Source organism: Pristis pectinata, chromosome 4 (assembly GCF_009764475.1).
Source record: "Pristis pectinata isolate sPriPec2 chromosome 4, sPriPec2.1.pri, whole genome shotgun sequence".
Taxonomy (NCBI): Eukaryota; Metazoa; Chordata; class Chondrichthyes; order Rhinopristiformes; family Pristidae; genus Pristis; species Pristis pectinata.
The window spans coordinates 34379986-34396574 of NC_067408.1; the positions used below are offsets into that span (position 1 = coordinate 34379986).

General features: G+C 39.0%; 1 protein-coding gene across 1 annotated transcript in view; it reads right to left on the bottom strand.

Annotated features, from left to right (window-relative positions):
• unc5a (unc-5 netrin receptor A) overlaps nt 1-16589 on the bottom strand; it is a 354681-nt gene that overhangs the window by 89007 nt on the left and 249085 nt on the right. The window contains exon 6 of the mRNA XM_052013762.1: nt 7129-7296. Coding sequence (XP_051869722.1) covers nt 7129-7296 — 168 coding nt within the window. The remainder of the gene's footprint in view (nt 1-7128; nt 7297-16589) is intronic.

Genomic DNA, 16589 nt, shown 5'->3' on the forward strand with positions numbered 1-16589 from the left:
TGAAATAGTGCCATGGAAACACTTAGACACAAGCGGTGACCTTGGTTTATCATCACATCTGGGAGAAATTGATTTATTGCCAACTTTCAGAAAGTGACTTGCCAGACCCTTCTGATCTAGCCTATCCATAACACTCATCCCACATTAAATAGCACATTACACTGTTGACGTTTTAAAACATTGAACAACTTGTGATGGATGCTAAATACTGCCTTTCCCTGTTAGGGATACCTCAATGGACAAATAAAACAATGTTGAATGCTGCTGGTTGATAAAATGTTTTTGTTAAAATAGGTAGGCATAACTGAATTTACAACTTGGATGAAATTTAAAACTATTCTTCTGCGATATGCCACTGAACCAAATAGTTTGCGTTGGATTTCTCATACTAACTTCCAAAAATAGATGAAATTAAGTTCTGTGAAAGAAACAGGTAAATCCAATAAGTTTTTTTTAATAAATAAACTATTTCAGAGCTAAAATTGTCTCTAACAATATTGGACTGAAAATCATTAGCTGAATCACTGCACCCGGAATTATGACCTTGATCACCCTATACCCATACTTACCTGAGCCAGGTGCAGGAGACTAATTTCATTGGCCCAAAGTGTCCTGGATTCTCAGATTGAATGAACTGGCAGCCAGAGCCAGCACAACTCAGCTCTTATGTTTTCAAAGAAAAATCATGATCATTAGACTATTTCTGACAGGAACTATCAAATTATAGCTTTAAAAGTGGAAAGTCAATTTAAATCAACTATCCTTATTGGTCTTCAGTTCGATTTTAGTCTTCTGCTCAGTGCCTGAAGGTCTGAGACATGGACAGCTGCCTCTTTTTTCTGTGAACACTTGGGTGTGTGACCCTCATCTCAGTGCCATTGAATGCTGTGATAATCTGTATCACATGGCTTAGAATCTCCTAAGTATTAGCTTAACAATTTTCTTCAAACAAATCTAAAATAAAGCAGACACACCATTGGCTCGTGTGTTTTACATACATTCAGATTTCATAAATGCTCTCATAATTTCCTGACGTAAAATGGGTTCAGTATATTGGTTGCACTTGGCCTGCAAGAACACAAACATTACACACTTCCTAATATCCCTCAGTCTCGGGGATGAAGTATCTTTAATGTTTGAGAAGGTGTTCAAAAAATGGTGCTTGAAAGAATGTAGAATCCAGATTTTTTCCCCATTCTCTCCTTTCCATTACTCAAGGCCTGTATATCACACCAATCAAAGGCCCTAGGGGGCAATCTGTTAACAGGCATTTGCATTCTGTGGGGCAAATGGTGAGATTTATTCAGCTGCCTCTCACTCTGATTGCCACAAGAGGGCACCGGACTCTGCCACAAGCCAGGTCATCTCCTGTGCTTTTCCCAGAGAGGCTTGACAGAGTTTCAGTATGTTTGTTGCTCCACCATTTTCATTTTGGACCTTAATTTCATTATTCAGGTGCTTACCAGCCAGCAGCTAGCACTTCCTTCACATCTGCTCAAAAAGGGGCAGGCACATTAGTGTAGCGGTTAGCAGAACGCTATTATAGTGCCAGCAATCTGGGTTCAATTCCAGCTGCTGTCTGTAAGGAGTTTGTATGTTCTCCTCACGTCTGCGTGGGTTTCCTCCGGGTGCTCCGGTTTCTTCCCACATTCCAAAGACGTACGGGTTAGGAAGTTGTGGGCAGGCTATGTTGGCGCCAGAAGTGTTGCGAAACTTGCGGGCTGCCCCCAGAACACTCTACGCAAAAGATGTATTTCACTGTGTGTTTCAATGTACATGTGACTAATAAAGATATCTTAAATATGCTTCTCTTGTTCCTCCATCTCTTCATCTGAATTCCCCATCAACGGCATTTGCAGTCGGCTCCTCATGTGTACAATTTGCAACTCTCTCCATCCTTTTCCCTTCCCCCATTCTGCCAGCACCCACACTGCTGAGTGTTTTCTTTCCGGGATTGTGAGTATGAGTGAATAGTTGAATGATAGTGTGCGTGAACTTTAAATGCTGTCCCTGATGTCAGTGGCCTCATATCAGGCCAGTTTCCTTCGATCCTGTAGAGAAATAAAGAAAAACACAATGAGCTTAAATGGTTCCCATTTCCATACTCTTCCAATCAGGTAATGGTCATCTCAGAACATAAATGTGAGAAAACAAAAATTCTTTTATATATTTTAACTTTGGTACCTGTTTGGTGCAAGGCAACAGTAAGTGCTGGAACAATTCTTTTTCTTCTCCCAACTGAGTGGGATCTTACTGTGCTTCCTTTCTGTTGGGATAGTGGAGGAATATCTGTTGTCGTCTCTCCTGAAGCTTGTCAATCCCAGAAATTCCTTACAATTTCTGCCTGCGTGAGAGCAGAACAGTTGTTATTTTCAGCTCATCAGGTTTATTTGACAGCTATTTTGGAGAATTCCTATCACTCCCTAATGGCTTTGAGAAAGTTATTTCAAGGGCACACATGCATTACAGGAACGTCTGATGAAATAATTGTTCTACATAGTCGTTCTTAATTACATAACCTTTAAATTTGTCACTAAAATTTTAGAAGTTATATTGGACTCCAGACCATAAACATTAAAATATAGCCTGTTATTAACACACTTACCTTTGCAGAAATTGTGCTATCAGTGAACTGAAGGGGGTAGGTCAAGGAAGTTAGGGAGTTTCCATGACCACTGTGCACATCCTTTCCCATTGTCGTGGCTTCTGTGATGGCAGATTTCCTCCTTTGAAATCTCCCTTGTCTGATTCCCCACCCCCGACAAGTTTCAATCACAAGAATATTTATGCCATTGTCTAAGAAGTCTACCACTCTCTTCTGAAATCGTCTTAATTGTCTGAAATGTTCCAGCTTTAAAATCCTAAAAGCAATTAAGATCTTTTAATTCATTTCAAAGCTCTCCAATGGCGTGACTCCTTCCTCCCTTTCTCTATAACTACCTCCAGCCTTACAAGTTCCCATTTATAAAGCTCCTTTAACATGACCAAGGTCACCTGAAGCACTTTCCAATTCAAACCTCTTGAGCATTCCTGAATTTAGTTGCTTCATCATTGGCAATTGTGCTTTTGGCTGCCAAGGGATTAAACGCTGAAGACCTCTCCCTAAACCTCTGCACCTCTTCTTGTTCTTTAAAGATATTCCTTAAAATTTTGACCAAGTTTTTGGTCATCTACCCTAATATCTCTATCTTATTTGACTTAATACATCTTTTTGCTTGCAAATGTTCCCATGAAGTACTTTGGCTATGTAAAGGAGCTTTTATAAATGGGAGTGGTAGTCATTGTTATTTTTGTCACAAGTTCTGCAGCTTGGAATTAATTCTTGAGCATAAAAATATTTTCCATTTACATTTCAACAATCGTCTTTCTCCCACCCCACAACATTAAAATAAGGTGACCTGAAATTCTAACTTTTTATTTCCATACGAGATAATTGTTCACTTAACTTTTGCTTGATTCATTGCCGCTGCCCTATTCCTTGATTCTGTAGCTTTCTATGGCAGAATGAAATACTTGCCTTACATGTGTGTGAATACTTCTAAGGGAATTCATCCTATGGATCAATCATTACTTGGTCACCAGAACAACTGTATGGTGAAAGCAGTATACAAATGCATCTTGTGGTGGGAGCACAGTTTCAGACCATGTACAGACCTTGTACATCTTTTGAAGAACATAACGGGACATTGCACAATACTAATTTATGGTTTCTCTTTTAAAATTAAATTGAATCATACTATAGTGATAGTTGATGATCAAAATTACATACAATTTCTTGGAGAAAATATTATTGCCATGAGGGGCTGTTGTCTAGAAAAAGAAATGAAGTACTTATCCACAGTTAATTCCTTCATTGGTTTTAATGAAAAAAATAATCATTGGGTACTTGCCTGAGGAGAATAGCACAACAAAACATGTTGAATAAGTACAAAATGAAAATGGATAAGGACAACAAAAATAAGTGATATCTTTGTTTAAGTGCTAGGAGGAGTTCATTCAGGACCTCTAGTGATAGTCCTGATAAAGCTTGTGGAGTGAGAGAGATATCCTAGCTACTAATTTTGTAGAAACCCATGCCATTGGCAGCACAACTGAAACTCCTTCCACATTTTGATGGAACTGGGCCCATCGGTTTTCCCTACAGAAGAACACCAGCTGTAATCTCTTGAAACTTTAATGGTACTTTACTGGAAAGAGAGTAGAGGGTGGGGTGTGGGCTGGTAGGGGTGGCAGACAAAGACGCACAAAAAAAAGTGAAGCTATTTTCTAAATATTAGGCCTTCAGCTCAGATGATTGCTACTTCCATCATTCTGTGGGTGAACATACCTGATCAATACTATCAGGTCAAACAGCAAAGCTGAGTGAACCCATTTTCTCCCTAGTTCTGGCTCATCCCAAGTCAATAATCACATTTGTACTGGGTCATTAGATTCCATATTCATGTGTCACATGATTACTTCAGCCCAATAAACTCCCCAACAACAATAAATACAGTTGAGTGATAACATGCCCAAAATGAAGATGGAGAGATTTTTGGAATTTAAGGGAGTTCAGCGATTTGACGCAGAAGTAAAAAATCAGTCGTAATCTTATTCAATGGTGGAGCCTATTCCTGCTTGCATTTCTTATGTGATGGTAAATAACTTTAATATCTGATGGTTTCTGAATTCCACGTGAAAGAGTTAGATTCAGTGGGAGAAATTGCCTTAAATATCACAGGGCAGAAATCTCAGTCCTTCAAAATCATTTGTAAAACTGTACTTCCATAAAAGTTAGGAAAACATCTTTTCATAATGTAATCAATAAACAAAAACTGCAGAGGCTGGAAATGTGAAAGGAAATGCTGGAAAACCTAAACAGTAAGGGAAGCACCTGTGGAGAGACAGGTTCAATGTTTCAGGTGGATGACCTTTTATTTATTTATTTCTCCACTAATCCTGCTTGACTTGCTGAGAATCTCCAGCATTTTCTGATTTTCTTTTTAATTCACAATGTACACCCCCCCCCCCCCCCAATTCCTATCAATTAAAAAAAAGTCTGTAGGGAATTCCAAATTTAGATCCCAGAAAACATTGTGTTAACTTTTGCTGTTTTTTTCCCATTTACTTGCATATTAATATAAATATGGTGAAGCAATGATATTATACAAGATTATAAATATACATAATAACCTATGAACAGACTGACCATGTTATTGTACAATTTTCATTAAAATCAAAAAGATATCTGGAAAGGTATAATAAGTTCATTAACACCTGAAAGGAAACAAAAACAGTTAAGGTACCACCAAAACATTAATTCATCTTCCTTTTTCATAAGCATTTCCAGCAGATTTTGCTTACATGTCAGATCACCAGCCCTCACTTTTTATTCCTTTAATCCTTCCCTCCCTCCAACTCACCACCACTCTTACTTTCTTCTTTAACACTCCTAAAAACCAAGCCTTTTGTCACTTGCCCGAATATCTCCTTACTTTATGTAGAGTCAAATTTTCTTTGGTAATGCTCCTGTGTCATGCCTAGTAATATTCTACAACTTAATGAATGCATTGTAAGCAAAATAAGATGGACTCTTGACCTCTCAATCTATCTTGTTTGACCTTGCACCTTATTGTCTACCTGCAATGCACTTCCCTGTAGCTGTGACACTTTACTCCATATTCTATTATTGTTTTTACCCTGCACTACCTCAATGCACTGTGTAATGAATTGATCTGGATGAGTGGTATGCAAGACAAGTTTTTCACTGTACCTCGGTACAAATGACAATAATAAACCAATACCAAAAGTTGCTGTTGTTGTCACTTTATATCAATGCTTTAGTACGCTGGTTTACTGGATCTCTGGATCTGACAAATCCACTTAGGTCCAGTTGTGATGCTTGACTTGGGAGAACCCTAGACAAAAATTTGTTAGGTTTGTTCTATAATTTTCTAAATATAATCTACTCAAAAATCTCATTCAAATGATCATGGAAAGAATTGTTTACAGTAGGTAATAGTTTACAAAATGATATCTAATAGAGAATACAAGAGTAGAAAACATTGAACAATTATAAATGCTTTGAAAATCAGTTGTTATTACAGTATATGTGTTAATTATATCCTTGTGACTTGTATCAGTTTGTGTTAATTGTGATCAGATAGCATTAATTGTATTTAGGTGATATGTATCAATTGGGTACTACCTTGCATACATTTATTTGGAAGCAGCTTCAGCAAAAAGGTAGGTCACTCAAAGTGGGTTCACAATATAGATTGTGTGTCTGCCAGTAAATGTTTGTGAGTGTCCAGCAACTTGGTTCTAGTCATCTATCCTTCACTATTAGACTATCTGAATGTTACAATGAACATGGTGACAAACTATCCAGCTACATTGAAATCTTGTAGAATATCTGAGCAGTTGAGTAGTCTTTACAGTCCATGAGAACAGAATCTTTCTTGCACATCAGCCATGACTGCAGGATAGCAAGTGAGATCCTTGAGTATAAAGGTAGAATCAGCTGTCTGCTCTCTGCCTAGATTGTGACTCATTATTAATATTAGCAAATGTTCTTGTGAAGCATCTTGGAATGTTTTCTATCATAAGGGTGCTAAATAAATAGAAGTTGTTGTATTGTTACACTTGCACTGACTTTCTACTTTTCCCTCCTGTACACACTATCTTTTTTGTATGTCTTCTACTCAGTCACGATCAGACATTCACTGATTTACAGTCATTTTTACAACTTAAGATCTCAGCCAGTCACTCTCATATTCCCTCATTATAACTCTGCAACTCATGTTTTTACATTCAGGTTTAAACCTCAATCCTTCAAAATCTTTTGTTTAACCACTCACACGATTACACTGACTCTCACTAATTTTCAGTCTCATTTACTCTCATACTCAATCACATTTTCTACTCTGCAATAATATTGTTCCAACGTTCCTGACAAAGCTTTGCAGATGAAGTAATTAACATGTTCTTACTGGTTTTAAACAATTTAGAGAGCGATAGAGAGAGAAATACTTTCAAAGACTGATTTATTTCTGATTCTCTATTTTCTCACGTTATATATGGTCCCAAATGAAAATCGTGAATGGGCAACTGGAAAGTATTACAAAGAATTAGAAGTTAATCATTTACCTGGACACAAGGTGGTACAGGCAGTTTTCTGGGTGTTCTGTCCATCACAGAATGATCCACCGTTCTGAGGGCTAGGGTTGGTACAAGTGCGTGTTCTTTTCTGCCATCCTCTACCACAGGTAGTGCTACAGGACCACCACTCTGTCCATGTGGACCAGCCACCATTTACTGTTCAAAAGGGGCAATCAATAAATACACCAAATACCTCTAAGAATCAACAAGCATCATGAAAAATAAAGAAGTTCTATTATTTTTGTATACACAGAAAAACACGTTGATATGATTAAATAAATATCAACATGTAAAGGCTCTCTTAAGAATTTTGAACCACAAATCTACTTTGATCATTAAAGTAGTTTAGCTGATGAACAAAGACAATGTTTATTTCTATTTCCATGCTTCAGTTTTATTTTGTTGAAGGATATGATGTTGTCGATATAAAACATCAGTAATCTATGCTTAGGTATATTAACCAAATATACCCGAGACAAAATAAAAGTTTAACCAAGTCACCAATAACATTAGGTTCAACTTACATGTGCTGATTTTTAAAAACCTCTCCATTGCTTAACTATTTATTATCTAATGTCTACATGGAAAGGAATGACAAAGGCCAGAAAGTTTAATGTACAAAAGATGAACTAAAATGGGGTTGCTTTGCATCTCTGATGTCTTTTAGCACTCTGAAATGCTTTTCATCCATTGACTAGCTTATAAATATAATCACTGTAAATACATAAATAGTCTCAATGTAAATTACATTATAAAGATACAAAAACATTTAAAATTAATGCATTTTAGCAAAACATGTAAAGGAGAATAGCTGACAAAGATCAGTGAACAAACTTTGCAAGATGTACCACAACAGATCATATTTTGCAGTCATCAGTGAAACAGCCTGTTCTTTCTTTCCACTTACCTTTCTTGCTTCCTTTGCTGAGAATTTCCTGCAAAACTCCAGCTCCACCCTCAGCTGCAAGGCCCTATGCTATGGCAGGACCTTGCCCATCTCAATCCCATTGTGTAGTGTGGGCTTCTAGAATAAGCCCCAACTGAAGCTGCTGAAGAATAAGCTTAAACAAGCAGCAAAGCTATGGTCTAGGTTTAGCTAGCTGCGAAAACTGTCAAAACACTGTGAATGTTTTTGAATCTTCTGCTGGTTCAGAAACAGTCCAGACTATTAAACACTGATTAAAATAACATTGAAATAAAACATGTAAGAAAAAATTTAAAGCTCATAAAATAACTTAAAACTTTCAAATGAATTCAAACTATTAAAGCAAGTCTAAAAATACTAATGCACTCTTTAATCCATCACAGAAATGAATTAATTAGAACTCTCACTTTAGGTCCAACCAGTCACAGGTTGTTTGAATAGATTCCCCAAATTAACTTGTGAATTGCTGCAGGTTCATGCTCCATCTCTGGTCTTCAATGAAGAATCCAGTGGCAGAGTACAATGATGATAACTTTGGTAGACAGCTGCTAGAAAGTTTGGGATTTCCATATCCCACACACTTGCTAGGGAATCCCAAAGCTGCTGACACTTATGCACATTATTCCCCACAGTTCCAAGCAAAAGCTGGGCCAATGTATTTCCTGGTTTGATGAATTCTAGTATTATTTCATTAAAAAAAAACATTTTCCTTTTAGTGAGATATGTTACTATTTGCCCTCTACATTGAACAAAAGGTAGACAGCACTGTGGTTGTTTTATTGCTGGGGCTTTGTTGAGTTTTACAACAACATATTGCATAAATGTTCATTTTTAGTGATATGAAGACAAGTATAAAATGAGCACCACCTGCTGAAATGCCTGATGCTGTAGTTCATTAATATCATATTGACTAATAAACAGCATTTGAAAAGTCACTTTCAGGGAGTGAATTAACAGCTTTTCAAACACCCAAGAAAAAAACGTGTTCCGTTTGTAAGCAGTAAAATACATTACTCCCCAAAGCATGAAGCAAAAAGGAAAGAACGTGATGTGAATAAATACTGACACAGGAGGCTGATGCATTTGTTTAGTGTTGAACAACCTTAATGGGAAATATAAATGAGACCATTGAAACCGCACCACATGCTACAACATCACTTACCAACCAGTAAAGTAAATGAGCGGCCAGAAAAGTGAGCCAACCGTATCCTTTCGGTGTTTATCCTTTCTTTAGTTCATACAGATCATGAAGCTTTCTGACTTTATGAAATAACATGCTTGATTAACAAAATCATGGTTGGTGCCAATAATGCTGTTAACTATGGCTTACTAGATAGCACACATAGCTCTGAGTCTGAAAATAGTGGAGGCAAGTGCCACTCCAAAAACACAAGCTCAAAAACCGAGGCTGATGTTCCCAGTGCAGAACTAAGGGAGGACTGCATTGTCAGAAATATTCTCTTTGATGTCATTTTAGATCAAGGACACATCCATTTTCCCAGATGGATGTTAAGGATTATTTGACATCATTATTTTAAAGAGCAGAGTGTTTGTTCCCACTCATCAGGCTAATATTAATCACCCAATGTCACTATAACAGATTATTGAATCACAATCACGTTGATGTTTGTGGGATCCTCTGCGCAAATTGAATGCGTGTTTGTGACATTCACAAAGTGACTGCACTTCATGTATTATGTAATTAGTTGCGAAGTATTTTGGGATGTTCTATGATGCTATATCACTGCAAATTCTTGCTCTGTTCTTCAAGTTAATGTCTTGAGAATGGTTAGCCTGAAAAAATATGAATGGGAGATGAGAGTTTATCATACAAATTTGAGGAACTTAAAATCCTTGACTGGTTAAGTTCACATTACCATTAACAATTCAATAGATGTTTGTTAAATAGAGCCCCACCCTGCCATACCCAAAATGGAATCCTTTTGTTATCTAGCTTTAATTTTTTCAGTCGTTATTTGGTTTCTTGATCAACTTACAAATGTGATCTTTTTTTACTTTCTGTTTTACTATTTTTATCAATTAACAAGCCATGTTCTTTTTATTAATTATTTTTCCTGATTGGGCTCAGGCAAACTTGTTCTTTGATTTTTGTCACTGCCTTTTTTTTCTTTTAGCAATGAAGTATTGCTGCTGACTGATGGGCTGTGGGTCAAAATGACTTGGGAGCAAAGTTTTATTTAATATTGAGATTTTTCTCAGCCTCCTGGTATTGATCACAATTAAAAACAAGGGCTACTGCAGTGAAGCCATTGCTTTAGAAAGAAATGAAATAATGTAAAAGGAACAGGAAGCCCTTAGCTATGTTAGAAAGCAGAGGCTATCACAAACCATACAGAGTTATTGAAGGTTGCCGCAAGACAGATTCAGGGCAGAGACATTAAATGGGTACTTTACATTAGGCCTCACTTCAATGGACCATGCCATGTTACCAAAAAATCATAAAGTTGATATCTAATTTGAAAGTATAAAAGTGGATGTGAATGCAGTTCTAGTGGAATAAGGGGGTCCCAAATGGGATGACTGCCACTTGTAAGGGCTTTAGTCCAAGGGTGTTCTAAATGATGGAAGCTGCAACTTGAGGTTCTGGATCACTTGCTTACTAGCTCACTGGAGTTTAACAATGGTCTCCTACATTACAGAGATCTTCATAGGGAGCTAACCTTTTAAAGGGGCACGGGGTGGAGGGGGTGGAGATTAAATCCCAAAAGATGGATTGAGTTTGGATAAGGACATAAAACTGAAGATTTTTCAATCACATCTGCAGTCCATCCAGCTTTGGGATATTTAACAGGCGCTTGGATGCCTGCTAATAATTAGCTTACAGAAAATGAGGCTTTAACTATTTACCAGTTGAGGCACCAACCAAGTGGGCAGGCAGGTTATTGGTGCTCCTGACATTTCAGTTCACGTTTGTTGAGTCTGTTAACTCAGTTTCAACTTGGATGTGTCAAACACAGATTGGTGGCCTTGGGCTTGGGAAACTGATCAATGAAACAGAGTTAAGATTAAGACACAGTTCAGGTGGATACTTAAAGTTATGATGATTCTTTCTGAATAAAGTTTCGTGTTGCAAACTGGTATTTCAGTTCCTTCTGAAATATTTTTGGCAGAAAGATGCTGTATGAAATGTTTTTTTTTCTCTAATTTAAAGGCTTTCAGATCAATAAGGCCAAGAAGGGGGTTGCATTGATATTTGACAATACCCTTATAATGTGCAGAGGTGGGATCTACAACAGTGCAGCTGAGAGGTGCATGTTAGGGATTATTCTGGAGTTATGAAATTATGGATAGCAGATATTAATTAAAATGAGAACCAGTCTTCAGGAAATAAAACCTGTTCACAATTTAACTTCAACTGATACTTTAAGGTTATTGAAACCAATCATTGGGTGTGGGGCATTCTGACTCTGTACCATTGAAACTATGCAGGGGAAAACAATAGATGAACGTTTATGTTAATTGGTGCTCACTGAAAACTTCAGGATGAGATCAGGGAAGACATTAAGTGGCCATCTCATGTAGTAACACATTGTTAAAGGTGTATCCCTGCCACTTAATGCACAGTTCAGGACAGGTCTGTTTTGTCTCTTAATATTCTGGCTAGATGTATTTTCAGGGAGCCATCCCTCAATAGAAAACAAAGGGGTATATTTGAGTGTCTAGAGTTCGTGCTGAGAAGCTTTTGGACCTGCTACTAGTATTGAATACTCAGAGGTTCTGCTAGTTAGGATGTGATCCCATTATAAATATGTAATTCTGCAAAGTTACCTAACTATATTCAAAATGTTAAAGTAGGTGATTATAGCCATTGAAACTGTAGTTAATTGTTTATTGTCAGTATAAAATATTGTGTGAGCAGAGCTACATTCTCTCTCTCCAGTAGATCTGCAGTGTGAATAAAGACATTAATATTCCCCAGTTACAGCTTCTGTGTACTCTGTTTTGTCACTCACAACAGTGCACAAGGGAGAGGCTGAAAGCATAAGAGGCACTGACTCTGTCCCATGTTTCATTGATATAGAGGACTGCTTTTAACATTTTGGGAGTGCTGTGCTGTCGACAGCGAGGCTGTTTCCGCTAGCCTTCTAAAGAACACCTGCTACCTACTGGGCCTGACAGACACATCTGCATCCTTCTCTTCCCAAGGCACCAATGGAGATGCATCAAAGGGTCCTGCAATTAACCTCAAGTAAATGCATAATCCCGATGATAGATGAATTGGCTGTAGGGTCGGTAGTTACGTACTGCTCCCTTGTGATGACAGCATGGCTACTCAGACTTGCCACTTCGGCTGCACTCCTGAATGCTCCCTGTGAGGAGGTTGCACATTCTCCTAGTGACCAACTGGATGTCTGCCAGTTGCTCTGATTTCCTCCGACATCCCAAAAATGGACGGTTTATTGGCTACTGTAAATAATGTAGGTAAATGGCAAAACATCAAAGGGGATATGATGGGGATGTGAGAGAAAGGTGGGGGAGCGACTGATGAGATAGATCTATTGAGAAATGGCATGGAATCAATGGGCGAAGTGGCCTCCTTCTGTGTGGTCAGAGAGTAAGGTGTACATTGCTATTGAACAAACAGAGACCCACCATAGGAACCGGCAGTTTTACAATTGGGTAGCAATGGTTGGAAAATGGGTGCACTTCAGGAAGAATCCCTACTTCCATTTTAGCTTTGGCCATCATTTCCATCTTGGTCCATTGCCACCCTGGAGAGCTGCAAGGCTGTGGGTGTAGAATCTGACATCCTGTTTACAGATCTAGCCATATCTTAGTTGAATGCAGACTGCATAAAACCATTTGAAAGCCAGGCTGAAACCTTAGTGGAGGTGGCACGTGTGGCAAATGTTCTCAAAGCTCCACAGTTAGGTTGGACTTCTTTTTCCCTCCCTGCTGGAGCCTGGCTTGGTGACAGACCCCAATGTTCACGACGTGCGTCCCGTTGAAAGGAGTTTGAAGAGGACCGAACCTGCACACCATGGACTCCGTACAGTTGTTCTTATCACCAATGACTCTCTATATTTTACTTGTGAGCGTGAATCACCAAATGAACCTGCTAATGGCATACATCATCTGTTCTGTTCTACATTCCCGTAATTGACAAACCTTCAGGATGAATGAGATCCTCTGATTCTTGTCTTTATGGTTCTTTAATACTTGAAGTATTAATGAGGGTCTTGGAAGACTGTCATGTCAAAGTCATAAAATTTCCATGTTTTCTCTTCTCATTGTATTTGTGTCAAAGATATTTTAATTCCATCACCAGCTGTCCACGAGCTCCCAATTTTTTCCACCTTCAATTGAGAAGGATGCATATGCATCACTTAACCTCATGGCACTGGATGGCACAGAGATGCAGCTAGTAGAATCATTGCCTCACAGCTCCAGTTACCTGGGTACAATTCTGACCCAGGGTTCTGTCTGTGTGGAGATTGCACGTTCTCCTTGTGATTATGTGGCTTTCCTTCTGGTGCTTCAGTTTCCTCCCACACCCCAGGCAGCATCCATGGAGAAAAGAAGATGGTCAACGTCTCAGGTCAGGACTCTTCTTCAGGACTGAAGATAGGAAAAGGGGAAGCCCAATATATAGGACGGAAAATGCAGAGCAGTGATAGGTGGACGAAAGAGGGGAGGCAGGGTGGGCACAAGGTGGAGATAGGTAGAGGCAGGTAAGAGATAGTGATAGGCAGATGCATCTACCTATCACCACCTTTTGCCAACCCACCTCCCCTCTTTTGTCCACCTATCACTGCTCTGTCCCCCCCCACTTATATATTGGGCTTCCTCTTTTCCTATCTTCAGTCCTGAAGAGGGTCCTGACCCAAAATGTTGACCGCCTGCTTTTCTTCACGGATGCTGCCTGACCTGCTGAGTTCCTCCAGCATCTTGTTGTTTTTTTTAATCTAGATTCCAGCATCTGCAGTCCTTTATTTCTCTTCCTTCCACATCCTAAAGATATTCACACTGGTAGGTTAATTAGCATCCATAAATTGCCCCTAGAGTGTAGGTGAGTGGTAAAATCTGGGGATAGTTAATGGAAATGTGATGAGAATAAAAGGGGTTTAGTGTAGGATTGGTGTAGATAGATGCTTGATGGGCAGCACAGTCCCCATGGGCCAAATGGCCTGCTTTCATATTGTATAACTCTCTGGCATCATTCTCTGCATCTGTGACCTGGAGTATTTGTCTAGTTATTCTTTGGCTTTGTATTTTGCACTTTGTTCTGAGAAAAGGCGAGAATGAGTGAATGAGGGTGAGGTATTCATTGGTGCATGCAGTGCACTCAGTGAGGTTGCCTGTGACACCCTCGTCTGAATAGAAATTGGGCTGTGCCAACAATGAATGGTTAAGTATTAACACCACGGCAGCTCATAGCTCCAAGTTCAATCTGACCTTGGGCACTGTTCATGGGGTGATTGCCTAGTCTCTCCGTGACCATATGGGCTTCCTCTGGGTGCTCTGGATTCCTGCCACATTCCAAAGTTGTACTGGTAGATTGGCTGGCTGATGTAAATTATCCCTTGGTGTAGCTAAACAGCAAAAATGGCAAAGGGAGTTGTTTATCATGTATGAGAGAGAAAAAAAGTTGCAAAGGTAACAGGGAGGTAAAATGAGGGTAAATGGACTCTTGAAGGAGCCAGCATGGACCCGATTGGGTGAATAGCTTCTCTGTTCGCTGTAATAATCATGAGGCAAGGCAATGGTGCACCAAAAGGGAGCTACAGGTGGTGTTGTGAGGGAATATGGAATAAAGAATGTTGGAAAGATAGTGTGAGAGTGGGGGCAGGGGTTTAAACCACAGGATGTAATTGAATTAGCATTTGTGATCAATTTTCATAATCAGGTTGGGTCAATAAACCACTTCCTTCTTTGTATCTAGTCACAATCTTCAATAGCTCCCTTCAACCATGTGTTCTTAGTGAGGACTGTAGATTTCTTCCTCTCATTAATGGGTAAAGCTTGTCACTCTTGCATTCGATGGCACTTGCCAATAATTCCCCTGACGCTACTGGGTGCTACCCTTGCTCAATGTGCATCATTAAACATGAAACCTTCAGTTTCCACCTGTGCATATCTACATACTGCTGAGACCATGTGGCAGTGAGCGTATCACACAGTTGAGCTTGGAGACTGACAGTATTGGCTGTACACTTCTCATTTCTCTTGACAAGTGAAGTCTTGAGTCTTACCATGAGTTATATTAAATAAACATGTCATGCCTTATCAACCTTGTTGAATAATATGAACAAGTTGAATTCTATATACTATACAGTTGACACCATGCTCTTTGATTTATTTTTAAATCCTTAGATCAAGTGCAAAAAAATTACTTTATAAAATTAAATCCCATGGGATTTGAATACAGTTTCTGGGTTGGAAGAGGAATTGTTTGCCTTTTTGTAAATAAAAGATTGACATTAATGGTAGTGTTTCTGCAAGTAGACTGTTACTTGCTGTGTCCCACAGGGCTGTTACTCTGTAGCATAAATATTAATGACTTGGATGAAGGCACTTGGGGGGGGGTGAGGTGGGGTGGGGTGGGTGGCAAAATGCAAGCAGATTGGAGATGATACAAAGACACATGCAGGTATCAAGAATTTAGATGAGATAAATGGACAACGGAGAGACATGGATAGGATGGGAGGAAATGTGCTCATATCTGGCAAATGCAGCCTGAAATAATGTTTTATGTTAGGCACTGGCATATACATGTATACAAAGTGTTGTGAATTTTGTGCTGTTAAGGTAGAGAAAGATCTAGGTACAACAGACGATAAATATCTTAAGATGCACAAAAAGCCTGAAAAGCACCTCAGAAGTGAATACAGAACTCAGATATATTGCCATTGGAACAAATAAATAAATGAATATCATGTGATAGAACTCCTAGCAATGAGGTGTGCTGCCAATGACAGTCTCAGTCATTGGCTCCCAGCTGCAAATTTTACTTATTCACTTGTGTTTGAGGGGATTGGTCGGTGTGGGGGTGGGAGAGGGTGGAACCTGGTGGGGCGGCAGGAGTGTCTGTGTTGTGGCTCTTGGGGGAGGACAGTGTAGGGACAGGAGGTGTGTAGGGACAGGAGGTTCAGCAGGGTCTCTGTATGGTCGTCAGGGAGCACTTACAACAATTCCAGACAATTTCCAATAATTGTCCGGTTCATGCTTTCACATTGAAATGGTTCTGAAGATGACCGCAAGATTGATACCAAATTAAAACTGTAGTTATCTCATCAGAAAGCGTGAGTCAGGCTTTCTAGACAAGCATAGACTAAGGAAATTTGATTGGAAATAGAGTTAATTTTTTTGCAGAGATGCAAGATACATGAATATTTTGTTGAGTCATAAATCTACATGGACGTCATAATGATTTGAGAATCAAGATACGCTATGACCGAGCTCGGAAACAGTGGACCTACAGCTGTTGTGGGAGGTTTTACCACCTGTGCATCAGCAATAATCAGCTGGAGAGAGACCTTTACTTCTGAGGATGAAAGAAATC